This window comes from Scatophagus argus, chromosome 13 (assembly GCF_020382885.2).
Source record: "Scatophagus argus isolate fScaArg1 chromosome 13, fScaArg1.pri, whole genome shotgun sequence".
Classification (NCBI taxonomy): Eukaryota; Metazoa; Chordata; class Actinopteri; family Scatophagidae; genus Scatophagus; species Scatophagus argus.
In genome coordinates, this window is record NC_058505.1 from 8573788 (window position 1) to 8593466 (window position 19679).

The 19679-nt window shown below is 39.6% G+C and overlaps 1 protein-coding gene across 1 annotated transcript in view; it reads left to right on the forward strand.

Moving 5' to 3' along the window:
* The first annotated feature begins 11304 nt into the window (after window positions 1–11304).
* Window positions 11305–19679, forward strand: part of pth1r (parathyroid hormone 1 receptor) — a 48024-nt gene continuing 39649 nt past the window's right edge. Inside the window, exon 1 of the mRNA XM_046408112.1 lies at window positions 11305–12531. Coding sequence (XP_046264068.1) covers window positions 12463–12531 — 69 coding nt within the window. The 5' untranslated portion in view covers window positions 11305–12462. The remainder of the gene's footprint in view (window positions 12532–19679) is intronic.

The following is a 19679-nucleotide window of genomic DNA, read 5'->3' on the forward strand; positions in this document are numbered from 1 at the left end:
TAAGAGGGCGAGGTCCCTTTATCCACTATCTGCAGGTGCCATCCCCTCCCCCATTCCATGCCCAACCACACTGCCAACAATAGGGGGAGCCTATAAAAGGATATGCTTTTGTGCTTCTATTTAAGACAAAGGTTGTTGTTGTTAGTGTGTGTGTGTGTGTGTGTGTGTGTCTACATCATCAAGATATGGATGATGCAAAATTATATTGGCTGAAATCCTGGGCCTGGAACCTTCTGTTAACCAGGCTATTTCCATCAGCACAAGTGAGACCTTGTGTAATCTCCCTGATCTTGGACTGTTGACCTTGTTCAGTGAAGTGTGGTGGTTATTAGCAAGGAGGGGAGGACCAAAATGATGATTGCTGGACAAGAGAGGGGTGAAGTTGTTTAAATTACACTGCTGCATGTCGTGTGATGATGAACAGCAATTGTCCTTGATTAATATTTCAAAAATCGCAACCAATGAGACAGTGTTATTTACCTTGGATAAGGGAACCAGGATAAGCCTTTGCAATGATCATTTATCTGGTCTTATCAGAGGGATTTTCAGAGTATTAGAGTGTACTTAAAAAGCCTATGAATGAGCCTCTGAACGTATAGAACAAAGAAGCCAAAAATGAAATCCTGGATGGAACCCATATTTCTTTCTTGACTTTCTGGACCCAGATTCATAAAGTGCCACTTCATGAAGCTGCCATTCACACTTGAATGGAGACTGAGGACAGATTGGCAGCCAGGGTGATGTTTTTGGCTTTCGTATTGTTATGAAATACAGATCATATGAGTGTAAATAACTCAAGCAAGCATTCAATTAATTTGCAGTTGAGAGTGGAGCCACCTCAAAAGTCATGTTGACTCTCATATTAAAATTAAAGTTGCTTAGATTTTTTTAAAACCACAAATACTGGTTAAGATGTTCCTTCAAGGGCCTTCTAAATGATCTTTTCTTTTCTCTACCATTTGTTACACTGCATCCACTCTGGACACTGTGCATATACCTATAAAAGCTACAAAAAGTACACACTGTATGTGACATGCTTCCTGTCTACCAAACCAACAGATTTCTCTGGTCACAGGATAGTAGAAGCGTGAGAGCATTCAGGGTTTGAAAGTATGAAACAGCTATCCAATTCTTTATCCCATGCTGTTCGTATCGGAAGCAGCTCCTGTGTGAAGCTGCATTCACAAAATAAACTTGAACTTTTCGGAATTAACCAAAGAAAGTTCCAGCATAATAAGTGCTGAGTGGAGTGCAACAATAAAACATGATACTGCACATGTAATGTGTGCTGCTAAAAAACAAAAGTGTGAAACTGTTCACTGAATCGGCTCAAAGTCTAAATGTTTCCTGACAGCAGATATGAATTCATAAATAATAATCATTATTACCATAATTATGCAGACTGAATCACATATTTGACAGCCCACTTACAGCAAGACTAAAACTGGATGGTATGATGAAGTAAATTATTGTTTACTGTAGTTAAAGGCTCACAGTGTGAGTGGGCGGGTCAGGTAGGTACAGTATAGATTGAAAATGAAATTTTGATTTGTGTGTGGGCGCTGCGATCTATTTTGTATCTCTTGACAAGGGGATGAAATATGACCCAGCCATGAATAAACAAGAGTGAAAGTTGCAATAAAGAAAACAAATCTCCTACTGAAACCTCAAAGGCTTGCTCGTTTTTGACAAATAATGTATGAAATGTTCATCTTGTATCAGTGTGCCCTCTGTAGTTTGATCAGTTAGAATGATACAGACCCCATTACATCCATTTGTCTTTGCATTGACAGATGTTACTTGACAGCTGCTCTCAGCTTGTATATAAAGCCTGGGCTCCCACCCATCTCATGTGGCAAAAGTGACCACAAATCAAGTCCGTATTGGCAAATAATGACTTTTGGCAAACCATAGTCAGAAAGCAGATCCAAAGCATAGCCTTCATATACACATACATTTCTCTAAGATCGCTCATTTGTCTTTAAAACTCTTCTGTTGTCAGAGGAGGTTTGGATATTTCTTACTCATAATGAAAATCAACACTTTATAAGTCAATATGAATATTGGACAAGTTATGGGTTTACTTTTCTCTGCAATTAGTGCCTGAACAAGATCATTTCATTGTAGGAATGACAGGCCACTTGTCAGAGTAAACCAACATCAATCCACACCAGTCAAACAAAAATCTTTAGGAGCTCACTGGAGGATTTAATGAACATTCTTGACCTGTTAGTAAGCATTTGTAAAAGGGATTTTCATGAATTGTTTTGTGAGTGTTGCAGACTTTGTGATATATTGCTGCCAATTTACATTGTTCATTGATGCAAGAGAAGATAACAAATATATAGATATTAGAGAATAACATCCTTTACAATAAACCATTAAGAAGAACACACACACAAAAATAATTAGGCTCGCCTTGCTTTTTTTGTTCTTGCTCAGTGTGGCCTGGTTTGTTGTGGAAAAGACAGGACATTGGAGCATAAAATAATCACCATATTAGTGTGTGCTGGAGAAATAATGTGTCATGGCTGCAGTTTGTTCCTCATTATTTTCAGACACCGCATGACTGAAGTAGTCAGAGTTGGGCTGGACTTACATAGTGACACTGACACAAACTGTGTATGTCAAACTGAGTATAAATGGCTTCAGCCCTGCGTAGCTCAGCGCCAACCCCCTTTCAGGTCCCACCAGGTGATTGCCACTGACAGGCTGCAGTAACAATTCACAACATGACCGACTGCAGAGAGTCAAACTCTTAAAACATCCAAGACCTGTGTAGTCTGCTATTTTGGAGTTAGTTTGCTGTCCGGCTGGTATGTACCTTGGAAAGCCTCCAATCTGTGTACAATGTCAATTGTTACTTGGACCCTTCAGATGACCTTCAGTGCAGCTGTAGCCTTTACTGTGGGGTGCTTTAACAGCACGGGTAAAAGTAAAGTTATATAAGCAATGTGTCACTAAAACAATATTGCTGTTATTCATCAGGAGGAAATCTGCGGCTAAAAAAGTTCGAAATTAAAATGATTAATCGAGCCTCCTAAGTGTCACTGGCATGTAAGTCAGATTCTGAGGCAATATATCTCACCCTGCTGTGTGTGCTGCAATGGTGGACAAGTGTGAAATCGAGTTCGGGAAGATGCAGAGAACCCAATTTACAAAAGGAAGAAATGGATGATGAAAAGGAGAAACACTCAGTGAAACTGACTATTAACCACAATTCACTTCCAGTGCTTGAATTATTCATGTGAAAATTCTGTTAATTGTTTATTGCCTCATCTTTTTGGAGCATGTGCAATTTAATGTGGGCTAACTGGAGGTGTTTGTTTTGTGTCCTAACAACATGTTTATATTCTCATGGGACAAGTGGAGCTGCTTTATATAATGATACAATACAAGTTATATGTGTTTTAACACATATCAGAGCTTGTCACCAAATGCTTACTCAGTGTGGGGTTTTGTCCTGGGACCTGTTTCTCTCTGATTCTCTTCTTTTTTTTTTTCTTTTGAATGTGTTGTTTACACACCTGTAAAGTGTCTTGAGATAACTCTGTTATGAATTGGTTGGCACTTTAAATAAAATTGAATTGAATTGAATTGAATTAGCTTTTATCAAAGTTTATTTAAATAAAGAAATATTCTTATCTTCTGTCTGGATCATCAGAATTGATCAGCTGTCACACTGTGAGTTTAAATGATCATAGAGGCAAACATAGTTAAAATGTCAACTGATCTAGATATACATTGGTTTAATTTCTAAACTGAACTGATATGATATCTTTCAGTTGTTTTTATTACCCAACAAATTCAAAGCAAACCATTAACAGCAACACTGATATCTCAGATATCTCTTGTTATCTAATGTTTGTACCTCTATTAAAAGACCTGTCAATCAATTTGCAAAAAGGTAGCAGGCTCCAAACTTGGGGTAACCCTTTCATTTACATTTAAATTGCCTGAAACTTCAGCATTAAGTGTATGCGGTGCTCTGTAGCTCCACTAACAGACAGAAACTCCCCTATGGCTCTGGACCTGTGGTGACACTGCTCCACTGTGATCATTTACCAGCACTCAGGATAAAGTGTGTTCACGCCAGTGCTAATTCAAATAAGGTGGTTAATACACCAGCTGGATTCCTGGTACATGTGACGTGTTCATTATCAAATCCACAAGGCAGTCAGTGAGGTGCGGGAGCATGTAATTATACTGTCCTCTGTCCAAGTAGGACCTTATGTGGCATCCAGTTGAGTGTGTAGAAGTGGTGAAAGTGCCAGTCTGTACAGGCTCCACTCCAACATAGACTTCTGCCATGTTGTTTGGCAGAAATCTTTATTTAGTAAAGATCATATAAACACTGTTTTTTGGGGGGACTCACAGCAGGATTTCCTTTGGAACATTTTCTTATATCAAACATTTTACCCTTAATAAACAACATTTATGCGTTTTCCTGTTTGTGTTTTTGAGTGCGTGTGTATGTGCGTGTGCATGTGTGTGACACAAAGAGACAGCATACAATTTACTGAAGTAAAGTAAGCAACTTTGGTTCCATTCTTTCACTATCAATTAAACACGTTCAACATCAAATTGTGTTCACGAGATGAAACAAGCTAAAGGGTAACTGGAAGGAGGTATTATTTATTCAGGGGCAGGATGTCACTCTGCAGGCCTGAGTTAGTAGTTGTCAACATCTGTGCTGTCACACACACCGACATTCGAGCCAGCAACCGAACCACAGCGCCCTCCTTTGGCCACAGAGTAATTAGCTGGAACTGAACATAAATCACTAACATCTGAACCTTCTTTTGAATCCCCTATTCCAAATAAATTTGTCCACTTTTTTGTTTATCTTAAATAACACGAGCTTACGCACAGAGACACTGGTGTCATTTGGACACTTGGATTTGGAGCCCGGCTGAGCAGCATCACTCACTCACTCACTCACTCACTCAGACGGATCCTCAATTCAGATAGATGACACACCACGTTCATTCGATTAAAAACCCATTCTCCCTGTTCTCTCTGTTATCACCTGCCACAATCTGCCACGTCCACTAATGTACTGCTCTGTTACTTTCATGAATCGATGAGAAGAAAAGATTTGATTTGAGGTATGTTATATATATCGATCCTCATGGGGACATTCATCTTCTTAATTTAACTCAGCAGAGCAGTTGGCAGCATCTCTCCAGCACTCAGTGACCAGCACACACCAGAGTGCCCTTGCTGCGAGGTGACAGCACTAAGCGCCAAGTCACTGTTGACAAGCGTTAGTTTAATCTGAAATTGCATGTTGGTCGGGCAGGTTGTGATCTCTGCTCAGACAGCATTAAACTGACCCACTCATCACACCCCCCCGTCCATGTCCACGTCCACGTCATATTTGTTTCAGTGACAGTCACATGTTCCCTTTTGGTTTCATGAGGTGAACTGGAGTGTTAAATTGAACAGTTCTGTAAGTGATATATGTTAGTCTATGTTAATGATTCCACGCTGTGCGTGAAATAAAAAGTCATGCATAAAAACATGTAATAGCTCGTCTTTATTTGTCCAAGTGAAATGTGAAATCTGTGAAATGTTGTGTTTCATCTTCAACCATGGTTAATCTTTTGTTGAATTGAACCTTTGTTTCATTGTACAGAAAGCATCAGCACACCTCGAAGCTCATTCTTCACCGCCAAACCAGTAGCTGACAAAACACTCTCCATTTGGAAGCTGCTCTGACACTTTAAATTTGATTTCTCTTTTAAGACCTCTAAAGACCTCTAAAGTTTGAAAGCTCCCGGGCAGCTATAAAATGGACCCTGTGCAGAGCTTCCTTTGTCAACTGCTGATTGTAAGATTTACAAGTTGATGAAAACTGCTCGTTATAAACCTTGAGGAGAGACTTCTTTGTAATTTATATTCTACTGGATTTAAGTGTGCCAACTTCCAACTCTTTCACCCTCTTGAAGGACTTTGACATGATAATTAACACCCCCCGTTTTTAATGTGGTTTTTAGTTGTGTTGCAAAACACTTTGGCTACTTGGGAACATGTTGACACTGCTACACACTGAATCCTTCAAGTGTGCATGTCGTTGCTTCGTGTTTTTGCAATTTTTTAATTTTTTTTTTTTCTTTTTAAATTGTAGGTGTAGATTTCTGAACAATTTGTTCAATGCCTGCAGTGGATCTTGTGTGAAGTCCTTACTTAACATCCTTGTGGAGGACTGTTTGGGTTTTATAAGATTGCTGAGAAAATGTGACATTTAAGGACTACATGCATACTTCATCAAATGGCAAAATTTCTGTCTTTCAGAAGCCTTGTGGGGAAAAAACACTCCTGGTATTTGCATTAATTCCAGGTCACAGGACAATGTGTCAGGGACCTGTTGATGTTACAGTTTCTCAGCTGTGCGTGGAGGTCAGTAAAAGCCAATGATTAGCTCATGCTGTCTTATCTTTCTGAGCTATACATTTGATCAAAGTTCCCTCTAATTTGCCAAAATGGGGCATGTAATCTCAAGCACCTTGCCTAAAGTAGCCTGTAAACCTGGAATCAGGATGGCAGGGACAAAGTTTCTTTGACCACATTTCTTCTTTTACTCTATTTCTGGGGATATACCTTAGGGAGACCTGAGTGGGTGAGCTGTCAAAACAACAAGAGTCGCCTCAGAGAAAAGAAGCTGACCCCGATCCAACTGGTAATAGATTCTTCTGGGGGATTTCATCAATTGTTGATAGTCATAGGAAGGGTATTGGATGTACTGCATGTGACATTTATTGTCTTCATATTAAGGCCTCAATTAATGGAAAGGGCTAAAAATGAAGCAGTCAATCAATTTCAATCTCAAGTACTGTTCCTGGAAACGGAGCATGATAATGTGAATTTTCCATTTCCCATAAACATGATTATATTTTCCACCAATGAGTTGTGTGTATTTTTTTTTTTTTTTTTTTTTTTTTTTACATGTGCAAAATCTTTTTTTGGAGAGGAAATATATGTACAAATGGAGATGATCAAACTAAGAATAGAAATAGAAATCTTCACATGTGAAGTCATGCATACTCCATGAAACCATAAGTATGATACAAAAAACCCCCTCATATCATATGTCCAAAACATACATGTGCTTTCAATTCACCTTTTTTTTTTCCATGTGACATTTTGAAAATGCGTCACACAGATATAGAGCTCTGTGTGGCACAATTCCCAGTCTTAGATCCTTTGAGATATTTATGGTACATTATGTTGCTTCACTCTTTTCAGTGGACTTGTCAAGCACACATACATGTAACGTGTGAATGCTGGATTGTTTAGTTGAGAAAGCTCATTGGCCAGTTTGGACAATAACATCAAATGAAAAGCCAGTCAATGTCTGATGAGTTCACACTATGCTGATTAAGCCAGTTAGGGCCAATTGAATCTCTTTGAATTTCACAGGGTTTTTAACTCAGGAGTCTGTGACAATTTTCCTGTGCTGGCACATGAGTAGTAATGGCTTTCATATCAACCAGCAACAACTGGTTTGAGCTGAAGGGAGTGGGGACAACAGTAGCAACACCTCCGCTTCAGTAGGTACAGCAACTAGGTCTACATCTGAAATCGCACTCTATGCACTACAAACCCAATATGCGTAGTATCGTTCATCATAGTCATGTCACTTCTTCAGAGCTTGCTGAAGTGTTGGAGACACGGAGCTGTGGTTACCCATGACAACAACGAACTAAATTACAAAATACATTACACCTTGAAAAGTGAAACCTTATCCTTACACTCACTGAAGAATTATTGACATTATGACACAGCTCCCTTGGTTGCTGTCCACCATTGTCCGTCTTCACTACTGCATTGCATTGTGAGATATTCATACCAACATAGTGCCCAGTGTCTGCATATTGTATTTTTTTTCCCCAGAAATAGTGTTGATATCACATACTATTGGTCTCATTCTAAGTTTTTGGACATACTAAAAAAAAATCTATTTTAGTGTACTAAATATCATGTTAGAATGGAATTTCAGACACAGAACTAGATGGTAGAGCCAATGGCAAAATAAAAACGTTGAGTAATTAATCTCCTTGCCAGAAAGAGGAGACAAATGTTCTGCACTGCAGGTTTAAAAATCAACATGTGCAAAGATGAGATGAAATGGGTGAAAAAAGTAATTTTCTGTCAGTGTTATATTCTGCAGATCCTTTACAGGCTCTCTATCCAGGGCATGTAACATGTATGCAACATTCTGAATGATAATGACATCTGACTTCTATCATTCAAGTGATACAAAAGCAAGAAAACAAGCTCATGGACAAACTATGAAGTCAGATGGCAGCCTGCCAAGCTCTTTTCTAATGTTAAGTTAATAACACCACCATTTTGTCGCAAATGGCTCAGTGAATGAACACCTCTTGAAGCCATAAACATCCTTCATGTTTGTTCCATGTTAAAAAGCACAGATCTGTTTTGTTGCCTGCAATGGGTGACATTTGCCAAGCATCTGGGATACTTGCAGGAGGTGGATATTAATCATTCTAGATGGGTGTCAAGTATCAGAAGATTTCCATAGCCAGGGATGAGTACCATAACTGTGGAAAGTGACATGGAGATGCAGTAACTGGCTTAAAGGCACATTTAACCTTTCAGAGAGAACGTTGTAAAGAAAAAGCTCTTGGTCTTGTTTTTTTTATGTATATATAGACAGAAAAAGAGAGACCCTGACAGATTAGAAATGGAGTGGAGATTACAAATATGTCATGAACACAGTCTCTTCTGCTAATCTTCTGCAGTTTATAGTATTTTGAGCTGCCCATGGAGACCCGGTAGGGTGCAATTTTCTGCATATACATATATATATATATATATATATATATATATATGTATTTCTCATAATCGATTGATTGTTGACAGTTTTTTACTTAGCAAAGCAACAAATCAGCAGACTGACATCAAGGTCATGTTCCAAAACAAGAAATAAAAACAAAATTGTGTGCTGTATTTTTCACCATGTTGTCATGTATGTAATTATTTACATAATTAACTGAAGATCAGTTCAATAGATTTTAAACTTTCGACCTATGGTGCACAGCATTCGCTCAACAGTCTGCATCAACTGAGGAAGAGGGAAGCTGCTGTAAAATCGACCTTGAGTTGAGACTTCAAGAGTTTTTAAGCAATACATGTAATGAATGGCTTACAACACTCTATCAATAAGCCGGAAGATTTAACTGTTAACAATTACAAGTGCTCCTGACAACAGCCAGGTAGAGCCTGATATATAAACAGCTAAAGAATCAAATAAAACACAGTCTCAATAATGTGCAATATGTCTTCATATGAGAGGTTCTAATTGTTGGCAAAGACTCTTCAGATGTTTACATACTGCTAACTAGGGGGACTTGGCTATTAATATTTGAGTGCACACTGAGTGTATAGTATGAGATCCACATCTGTCACAGTGTGCATAAGTGCATGTGTAAAAAGAGCAGGACAGTTAAAATTTCATTTAGTGTCATGTGGCGATCCTGTCAACAAAATGAGATTCCACATGAGGATAAATGACACTTTAGTGGAATTGCTCTTGTGCCATTTCTCCACTGTCTGTGTAGCAGTAACATATAGCAGTGAAGGACCCCAATGCTGAAACATCATTCTCTCTGTCGCATAATGCACATGTTGTCTCAGTCCATCAGCGATCCATCACTGTGTCAGCGGTGAAAGCTTTTACACAAAAGCTATTTTCAGTGTTTGTTTGCTGGTTGGTGTGTGCTATATAAAAAACAGAGCGGTAGGCTGAGGTGATTACTGAATTACACAATTATTCCACTATCATGGCTGTGGCCCTGCATGGTTTAATAAGTGGAACATTTCACTCATATCACCACAGTCAAGTGCTTGTTCACTATTGAGACCACACGTGCAAAAAACTGTGTTGTGCCCTCAACTGTTGGAGTATAATAGCTGGTTATGCACAGTGCTATTTTGGCATTGTACTGTCACTATTTTCCAACAAACTGCTGCCATCATAACCTGCACAGTTCATTAAGGGCATGTTTTTGTGTTCTCTTTAGAGAAAAGGCAGTTTCCTGTGACAGAAAGCGACATATTACTTCTGTTTGGCAGCTCATGGAGCCCAGCTGTGAACAATGGACTTCAGCGTGCTCTGTATCTGTGATTGACTGCACTTTTTTATTCTGGACCCACCAGTAAACTAAACATTTCAGAGTCCTTCCTGAAGTAAATGCATCAACGCAACAATGAAAAAAATGCTCCATACAAGTACATCAAGTCAAAGTCGTGCATTCAAATTTCAAGTAACAGAGGGATTGTCAACAACATATACTTTACTCATCAAAAGTAAAGTACTAGCAAGTTCTAGTTAAGTGGTTCTCAAACCATGGATTTGGCCCCTCCAAAGGGTCATGAGGTAGATCTTGTGGGTCGTAAGATGGTTAATGAAGGACAGCTATGATACATGTATTTGTTTATGTTTAGCTTTCATTCCACATTTGCTGTCTTTGTGAAATATTGAAACCCCGCCTCTGTCGGCTACTGTAAACAGTTCTATAACTTCAACCATATAATTGGTTCAGAATGGAAATCACATTTGGTGGAAGTGCTAACACGTGAAAATAGGCAGTTACGATGACGCTGGGAATTCTCGATTACTGAAATTATACTTTAATACTCTGAAATTTGAGTAAATTAGTTACCACTTGCTGCGCTGCTCTTCTCAAAGCCCAAATGGTTTGTACAAAACACACACACAAGTTCATGTGAGGTCCAACAGGGAGTTAGACTTGTGACCACAAGCTTCTTCACTATGTATAGTGACACATTTCTTTGTCTGTGAATGACCATACATGTCTGTATGTATGCTGATGAATGGTCAGTGTCAACAAGCCACATGAATTTAACTAAACAGTTCAGTATATTTGGGTGAAAAAAGCATGGAGCGTGTTTTTTTTTTTCTGCTTTGAGACTTTTCATCCATTAAACGCTGCAGGGGAAAAAAAAATCAGCCAGCGTTTCTTTTTCAAAGACAAGTTAGAGAAAACTGTTAACCAGAAGCTCTTAATGTTAAAAGCAGCAGACGGTGCCTGAGATAAAAACGGACATCTTCTGCATTATGTTTCGGTAATCTAATCCTACTAGATGCAACTTTTGAGAGACTGCAGGGGGAAAAAGTGGTTTGGCAAAGGCCCTGCGATCTGTTCAATGTAGAGTTTGTTTGAGGGGTGAGAAAATATGTCATTTCGGAGTCGTGGTTTATTCCAACGTAAGAGATTGCGCACCAATGAGAGGCTTTTACGCTCCACCCTACCTGCCTCCTTTCCGCCGCCCCCCCTTTTCCATCCACATACTCACTACTGAACACGACCTGCCGCTTGCCACATCTGGAGACGCTTCCCAACACGAGAAACTTCAACTTTTGCATTTACTCTGCGCAGCAGCACTCAGGCGTTTGCGATTTATCTGTCCGTCAGGGTGAAGTTGGGCTTTCTCTTCATAGTAAGTAGAGATTCTTGAAGTCAAGTTGGCGACTTTCTCTTCCTCTGGGCTTTTTTACATCACCACTGGCAAACAGAGCCCGTTTTTGGGGAGTTTCATACATTCGGTTGCTGTAGAGCTGCCACGCTAGATTTTGATGGGGTTGACCGCGATTTCTGGAAATGACAAACACCACATTTCCAGGTTGTGTTTTCACAACGCGTAAAAGCGAAGCGTAATGAAGTAAAGGGAAGTGCAACAGAGCGGCGATTGAGTTGATTCACGCATATCAAGTGAACAGATCTATGAAAAGTTTAATTTCACACCCTGTCACAAGGTTGTTTTTATTGTTCACTGCTAGAAGCAAGCCTTGTCTGAAACCCTGCTGCTTCACTGCCGCCCGCACGATAGTAGACGTCTGCGTGGATGGTGACATGAGTCAGAGGGAATCAAATTGTGAAATTCAACAGCGACTGGTGATGGAGTGATACATTTCGGGCTTATTTTTGTCCAACACTGAGCTAACATTTGGAAGTGAAGACTGGAATAAGCCAGAAGGCGCGCAGCTCCATACTGAAGTGTTTAAGTTAGTCTGAGGGGAAATTTAAAAGACCTAAAAATACAGCGTTGGTTTCTTCCCTACAAAGAATCATTTGAACTTCCCACCGCAGAGCGAGAGCGACATAAATAGTTCTGACATGTGGATGTAATTTTAGAGGAGGAAAAAAGACAGATGCTGAGAAATAAAGAGAGTGGGCTGAGCTGGGGCATATAGTAGATTATAGGAAATTAAATCGAGGGCTGAGCGAGGCGATTACTGAGTTATGATTTCACAAGCCGCCATAAGCATCGAGAGGCCAGATGGAGTAAAAAAATCACAACTCGCTTCACTTTGAAGAGAGTTAAGTAGCTTAAATAATTTCATCCGAGCATCCTCGTTTGCGTCTGTTCGAGCCTCGCAAGGACTCTTGGAGGTAGAGTTGCCTCAGGTCAGGGATGGGATCCTCTCTGCTGCTCCACAATCTGGACTTTCTTCTCATCTCACTACTCAGCAGTTTATGCCTGGTAAGTCGTTTTATATATTTATATATGCAAGCACGTTTCCTGTGTAATAAGCCAAATGAGATTTTGTATTTGCACTTGTGAACTGGAAGAGGTGCCTCCTGTGTGCAAATCACTGACTGCATGTCAGAGAGCAGGCGGATGAGGAGCTACTGTTGCAGCTGCTCATACGTAAATGTCTTGCATCAGGACATGTTGGGGGAAATGCTAATACCTCCTGAGAGTTCAGTCAGACAAATCATGCATCTTGATCATACCTGCAAAGCTTGCTCTCAGCCTGTGATTGCTCCAATATCCGATCATTGCTTGCCTGAGCCCAGACCTTGAAATCTGTGCAATCCACCGAGTGGACTGAAGGTAGAAAAGAAGTCTAACGGGTTGACACTTGAGTCTGATCTCAGGCAAGCTCTAGACAGATATAGCATGTGGGCAAGAAAAGAAAAGAAGAATAAAAGCCCAGAAGAAAGAAGACCAGGGTCGATGTCAAACACTTTGTATTCACGTCACCTCCTCGCCTGTAATTGCCTCTGTGCTGCGTGTCACACACTTCTACTGGAATTGCTGTTATGGCAATGAATACAGGCAGAATTACAAATAGTTTGCACGTGAGCTCAAATCATGGGAGGCACGGTTTTGCACTGGCACACATATTGACAGCTTCAGCCGTACTGAAGAGGTCGGCAGGGCTCATTAAAAACAATCTGCTGCGATAAGTAATTTTGCTCTTGTTCCATAAAATGCATCCAGCAGTTACAGTTAGAGACTGATCAATAGTGGATTTTCAGAGGTCGATATAATAACAGGGTTTGTAGCAGGAAAAAGCCGAAATAGCTGATTTGATCGGCTGACAACGCTCCCCACCTTCATGAAAAATAAAATTCAACCCTGCTGGAAATGAGCAACTTCATTAGAAATTAGATAAGTGCTGAACTGAAGATCCATGTCAAAGTGATTAATAAATAAATATGGAATTGATTGAACAAAGTAAGTAAGCATGTTATATAGCTTCAAATGTAGTTATTCCACTGTAGAAGTTGACTGGTGGAGCAACTGGCTGATACTGAAAAATAGTGTAAAACCTCCTGTTTGTGCCAATAAATCCGATTAATCGGTCGTAACCCAGTTCCTGTAATAGCCAGAATGTTTCGTAGCTTTGCAAGGCTCTCACCTGCCTGAACTGAAGCAAATCTTCCGGAGAGAGTGGGAGTAAATATTTCATTCATAACTCCAGCAGCACCTGAACAATTTATTCTCTCTCCCTTATCCTTTCACAGCTGTAATGATTTACTTTTTGCCCGACATTGTGGTCTATTATTGCGCTCTCGAATATTGCCATAGCTGTATCCAGAAGGTCTGCTGCACACACGCAAACACACACACACACACACACACACACACACATACTGTGCAAGCAGAACAGCGCACCAAGTTGGTTCTGTGTGTTTTGGCTGAGGCTGTTGTGCATTCAACAGGCAGTTCGCCCAGGCTCTGAGGTACACTGCATTTTCCCAGTGATGTGGTCCATCACTGTACCGCAGTGGACCTCTAGGCTCATTGGTTTAGATGGCAGAGGAAAACAATTATAACAGAGCTGCGTATTTATAGCTGATTCAACATTCAGTCGTGAAAAGGCTCTGTCTGTGGCAGATGTTTACCCGTTTTAAGTTTGGTGTTTGCTTAGTCTTCCTCTGCACAAAAAGATAATTTGTTTCCAAACTGTGACCAAACAGTCCGTAGATTTCATCGAAAGCCAAAGTTGAGAGTGGAAAGTCTGTGTCTCTGTTTAAAGGAAGAATGCAAAACGTTTTTTAAATTGAGACATATAGCTGTAAAACCAGCCGCTTTCCACACACTTACCTTCTAAATGATAACATCCTGCTATCATAAGTAGAAATGTTGTGTTCACAGCACAACACTGGGAGCTGGTTGGGTCCATACGCGTTGGCCAGCATTTTTACCTGAAGGAAATTGGCTGATAGAAGAACAGACAAGCAATATGTCCATTGTGTTTTACACCTCAGCAGGCGTGCTGCAGTGACAGCTCACAGACAAAGCACGACCTCACAGATCCTTTGTTCGGTGTGACTGGCTGCCTCACTTACCCAGTTATTACATTTATTATGCGGAAGCTCTGCTTTCAGTAACCTCAGTGAGCGTTTAATTTCTACCTCATGACTGTGTTTTCCTCTGTGATGACTTGCATGTGTCTGGATCCTCACTAGAGAAGGACTGGAGCTGTGTCTGTATCTGGCTGTCATGGTCGAGGATTATGTCAGCTCTGGACAAAATACGACTGTGAAGGCTGTCATGTTTTGTAGTGCGCAAGGCAGTTCTGGCTAGTTTGATGTGGAAAACCTGGTGTCTTTAGAGTGAGAATTTTTTTAATTTTTTTTGGTTTGGTTCTGTGGTGTGACAAAAATTTCTCGATTAAATCAACAGTGCTCTTGTTCCTGATTACTTGTCACAGTCAGTTTCACACATTTTTTTTTTTTTTTGCCAAAGTATAACTAAATTGTAATGACTGATAGAGAACTGTTAAAATACTCACAGATGAAAGATTTATGGTAATATTTCTCTGTGAAGAACCACTCCTTTGGTGTTTATAGACATGATTAATGAATATGAAACCACATCACGACTGAAGTCTGCAGTTTCATCAAAATGCTTGCAGGAGAAAATCATGCCAAAAATGCGTAAAAATATAACTTTTTATAATAAATCACACCCTCCTTCTTTGTTCATCATTTGAAAATCTTCATAATTCTGAAAAATACAGACTGAACAGACAGAATCTCCTTCAGAATAACCTCTCAGAGTAGCTATCTCCGGCCTTCTCTGGCAAATTACCCTAAATGGAACTTCATAACACAGATTAGACTGCAGGATAATCTCATTCCAATCTGTCTCTGGTAATTAGGGGCAGCAGATTACTTCTCACTAATTCATGTGAACTGCTGGTGCATTCGTGAAATGGGCTTTAATATTGAAAATCTTTTTTGAATGTCCTATTAACTGATCTCCAGTGTGATGTGATCATTTTTTATCCAGTTTGTCTGGGTGTGTGCCACGAGGAGTATGAAACTAAGCATCTCCTTAAATATATTCCACAAGTTTGCTTTTTGCTGACTAATTTGGGCAAAACTGACTTGAGTCGGTTTGATTTCCTACTTTAATTATACTTGCTCTGTAGCTTCATGCAAAGAGTTACTGTTATTTTCCTAATAAGTCGTGATGCAATTGGCCCTGCTGAGTGATTTCAAGTTTATTAAATATTACTCATTCTTGTCTCTCTCTATAAACATATTTTATCTATAATATATAATAATTGAATACATCTTACAGGACAGAATATCTTTGTGAAAACATAACTTTGTCAGGTTGTGTTTCCACACAACACTAAAGATCATTTGACATAAATGAATCTTCTGTGCTTTCATTTTGAATATTTTAGTTCAGAACTGCTGCAATAAATATTGTAATATGTCAGTAATTGCACGCCACAGCAATGTCTTATTGTCCTTTACGTGCAACAACGGTGGAGTGGTTTTCTAATTAACTGAGCAGCACAGATGCATTTCCATTTGAAAAACAAATGACACCCCTTCACGAAAATTACAGGTGCGATGAAAGTAAAAGTCGTCCTACACTGGCTTCAGTGCTTCATGGCTCTAGTCTCTATTAGAAGGAAATCAGTCTGAAATCTGCTTCAATCCAGCCCAGTGACACAGATAACACATTTAACCAGTTTTTCATGCCATATTTACTCTGGGAATTCAAAGGGGTTGGACTGCGCCTTGATCTTGATTCCTTCTCTTATCAGACCCCATTAAGACAAATAGGGACAACGAAGCCCTGTCACGACCAATTTACTCATCTCAGTGCATGTCTGTCAGCTGGTTGTCCTTTCTTATTCCTTTCATTAAAGACCCAATGCCAGATATGCTTACACAGGTATCATCAGTGCGATGTTCACTGGATTCTAAGTAATATTGTATAATAAAGGGCTTGCTTTTTTGATGCTTGTGTGTGTGTGATGCATGACCAGGCCTTATACTGTGACCTTTACTGCTCCCATGAGTGGGAGAAGAGAAGCAATGGGAGCAGTGGGAGGTGTGTCAGCAATGATTAAGAAGCAAAGTGCAGTTTTTGGTGTCAAGATTTGCCTCTTTTTTCTGGCTGCTTTCCAAAACATGATACAAAGTCTTGTGTTTTTTTCCCCACACCATGAACTGATTTTCTTACCGAAAAGCAATCCATTACTGGTGCTCCACTGCCGTTTGTTGGCCTCACAAAGGCTTTTACAGTGTTGACATTGGTCACCTGTTGGTAACTTGCCTGTTGATTTACCAGCCTGCTACTCTCAAAAACAATAAAGCAACTGTGAGGATCCCCCCCCCCAGCCTTAACACAGTTTGTTTTCCTACTTTATCTGGTTCAACTTTAGCAGCTGAGGATCTGGGGATTGCTAATCGTTGCTTGGCTTGAGCAAATGTGAGCTCTCGCATTGGCGAAAACCTTAGGGCCAAGCCTTTGTGAACCCACCAGAATCCACACCGGAAAAACAAACAAACAAACAAACAGACCCATTGATAATCTAGCACGTGGGCTCCCCAACTGCATTGTTTGTAAGAGCATTACTAGGATAAATGCACTTTCAAGCCATTAGTGCCACTCTTTGGGAAGGCTGTATATTTGTCCAGTTGATAGCAAGTGAAAAAAAAACAAAAGATATCTGGATATATACTGGATACTGCATAGCCATAAAACAGGCAGATAATTGTGATATATTTTAATGCTAATCTGACATCGACACTAAAAGACAAAGCGTTTTTCGTTATAGCGTTAATTCGGCTCCTAGTTAATGGTTTTCATCCATCAGGATACTCCCTTTGACCTTGTCTTTCCATGTTGCAGGGCCCTGTTAGTGAGGATAATAACGTCTGGTTGCGTGGAGAATTTTATAGTGATTATTGTGTGCTTCATTTCCAATTACGACTTCAAAATTCCTCATAGTTTTCACTGTGCTAACTAAAGGGTGGAAAAAAGTTGAATTAAATAAGTTGAATAAACTCTGGGGCTGCTAGAGGAGGTTTAATCATGAAAGCACCAGGCGCTTTGTGTCATCAAACCATTGTTTCACATTGTGGTACAGCTCTTACAGGATAACCAAATGTGTTATCTTTTTGCTGTTGCTGTTTAAAAGGAAGAGACAGTTTTATTAGTCCTCACTGATGATTCATTTATGGTTTCTCTCCAAGTTTCATCCTGTTTTCATTTGTGCAGTAATAATCACCAAATATCGGTCACCTTGTCTCACTTTTTTTTCTGAAAAAAGAACCTAAAGCTCAACCAGTTTGCTAATGCTCTCTTTTCCTCAGCCTTCTTCTCTACTTCAGTTTCATACATCTCACCAAGTCATGTTTGTTCCAATATTATAGACAACTAAATACTCTGTTTATCCAGCCTTGGCATATTTAGAGCCATAGGCAAAATCTGTTCAGGCCCCACCCCCACCACACACACCCCACACCCCCAAACAACTCCCTACACATGCCTCCCAAGTACACTTCTTACCATACTCTTACTCATTCTTAACACATTAAAAATTATACTAAAACACCTTCCTGTAGAACACATGTCATCTTTTATTATCTTAAAATGTAACATTACATTTCTTAAATAAGGATACTGTTATAGACAAAAAACTAACCAAGTGCAAATGACTTTGAGCTTTGAAAATCTATTATGTATTATAAATAATGTGTGTGTCCTACGCTGCATTTACTAATATTGCACACAAACAATGAAAGGAAAAAGACGACAGATTTAATCTAATCTAAAAATATGCTATCATGGGTACAAAAACAAAAGTGATTGTAAAAAAAAACAACCAGCACTCAATGTGTATTGCGCCAAAGAAAATATTTTCCCCGTTTAATAGTTTCCTGTGAAAACTGTGGTGGTGGTAACTTCTTCCAACTTCTTCTTATAACTTAAAAGGACCTCGGCTAACAAATTCTTTTCTCAGCTTATCTGACAGGGCTGCCCAATCAGCAGGGTCATAAGTGTCGCCTGAGTGGGCTCGTTGCAGGCTGTTGCTCTCGCTGTACATGATGTAGAGGTAGAAGTGTCTCCATCGTGACATGCTGTAGTGGCTGAATGTGTGGCGAGTGGTTTAATTTCTGTACCTGCAGCCACAGAGAGACTTGTGTGCACATACTATAGACTCAATGTGTTTGTTGCTTAAAAATATAATACATTCATGGTAATAAATACCAATAAGTATGCAACTGTGATTTGAAATTATAATAATAACTGAACTCACTGGACTGAATTCATCTGCTGCAGGAGTAGCACACGATGAAGGGTCTTTCACAGTAGAGTCATCAGGTTGTGCAGCACTGGTCTGTGGCTATCATATTTCATAAGAGCAAGAGCTAGAAAATGATGTAATAGATACATTAAATTAATTAAGTAACTGCCCAAAGTCAGTCACCTAAATAATCTGCCAAATTTCAATGTCTTGCAGTTCCAAATGCACACAATCTAATCTTGTTGGTGTTAGTACAAACATTGAGTTTACATGATTACACTTTTGAAGTGGATAAAGTGATTGTATGATTTCACTCCTACATGCTGATCTTTTATGTTTTTTATTGTGTAAAACACTACAACACCTTGTCTCAGGTACTGGCAATTTAATGACTGTATGAATGAAGATTTTATGATTGGATCATTACCACTTTGAATCACAACCTTCATTAAAACTCTCACAGTCATTTCAATATGTCTTGGAGGCCGCTGTGCGTGTTTGAAATTATCTGTGAGTTTCTTTTTCTTTTTCTTTTTATTTTCTTAAAGCTTTTGTTTTGTTTGGTTTGGTTTGGTTCCATCCTTGGTGTGGATAATCAATATACATGGCGACCTGTGAATTAACAGTTAGACGGGGTGACCATAGGCCAGGAAAGCTTTTAAAGTTGAGTTTAAGGTATAGTTATGGATAGGGATTGCAGACAGCCCACAGTCACTGCACTCACTTCTCGAGTGAAAATGTCATCACCATCGAGTCACTGAAAACACACCAAAAATAACATGTTTACACTCTGAGCTTCGAGAGTATCATGTAATTGTGCTTGATGGACTGTGGGGAA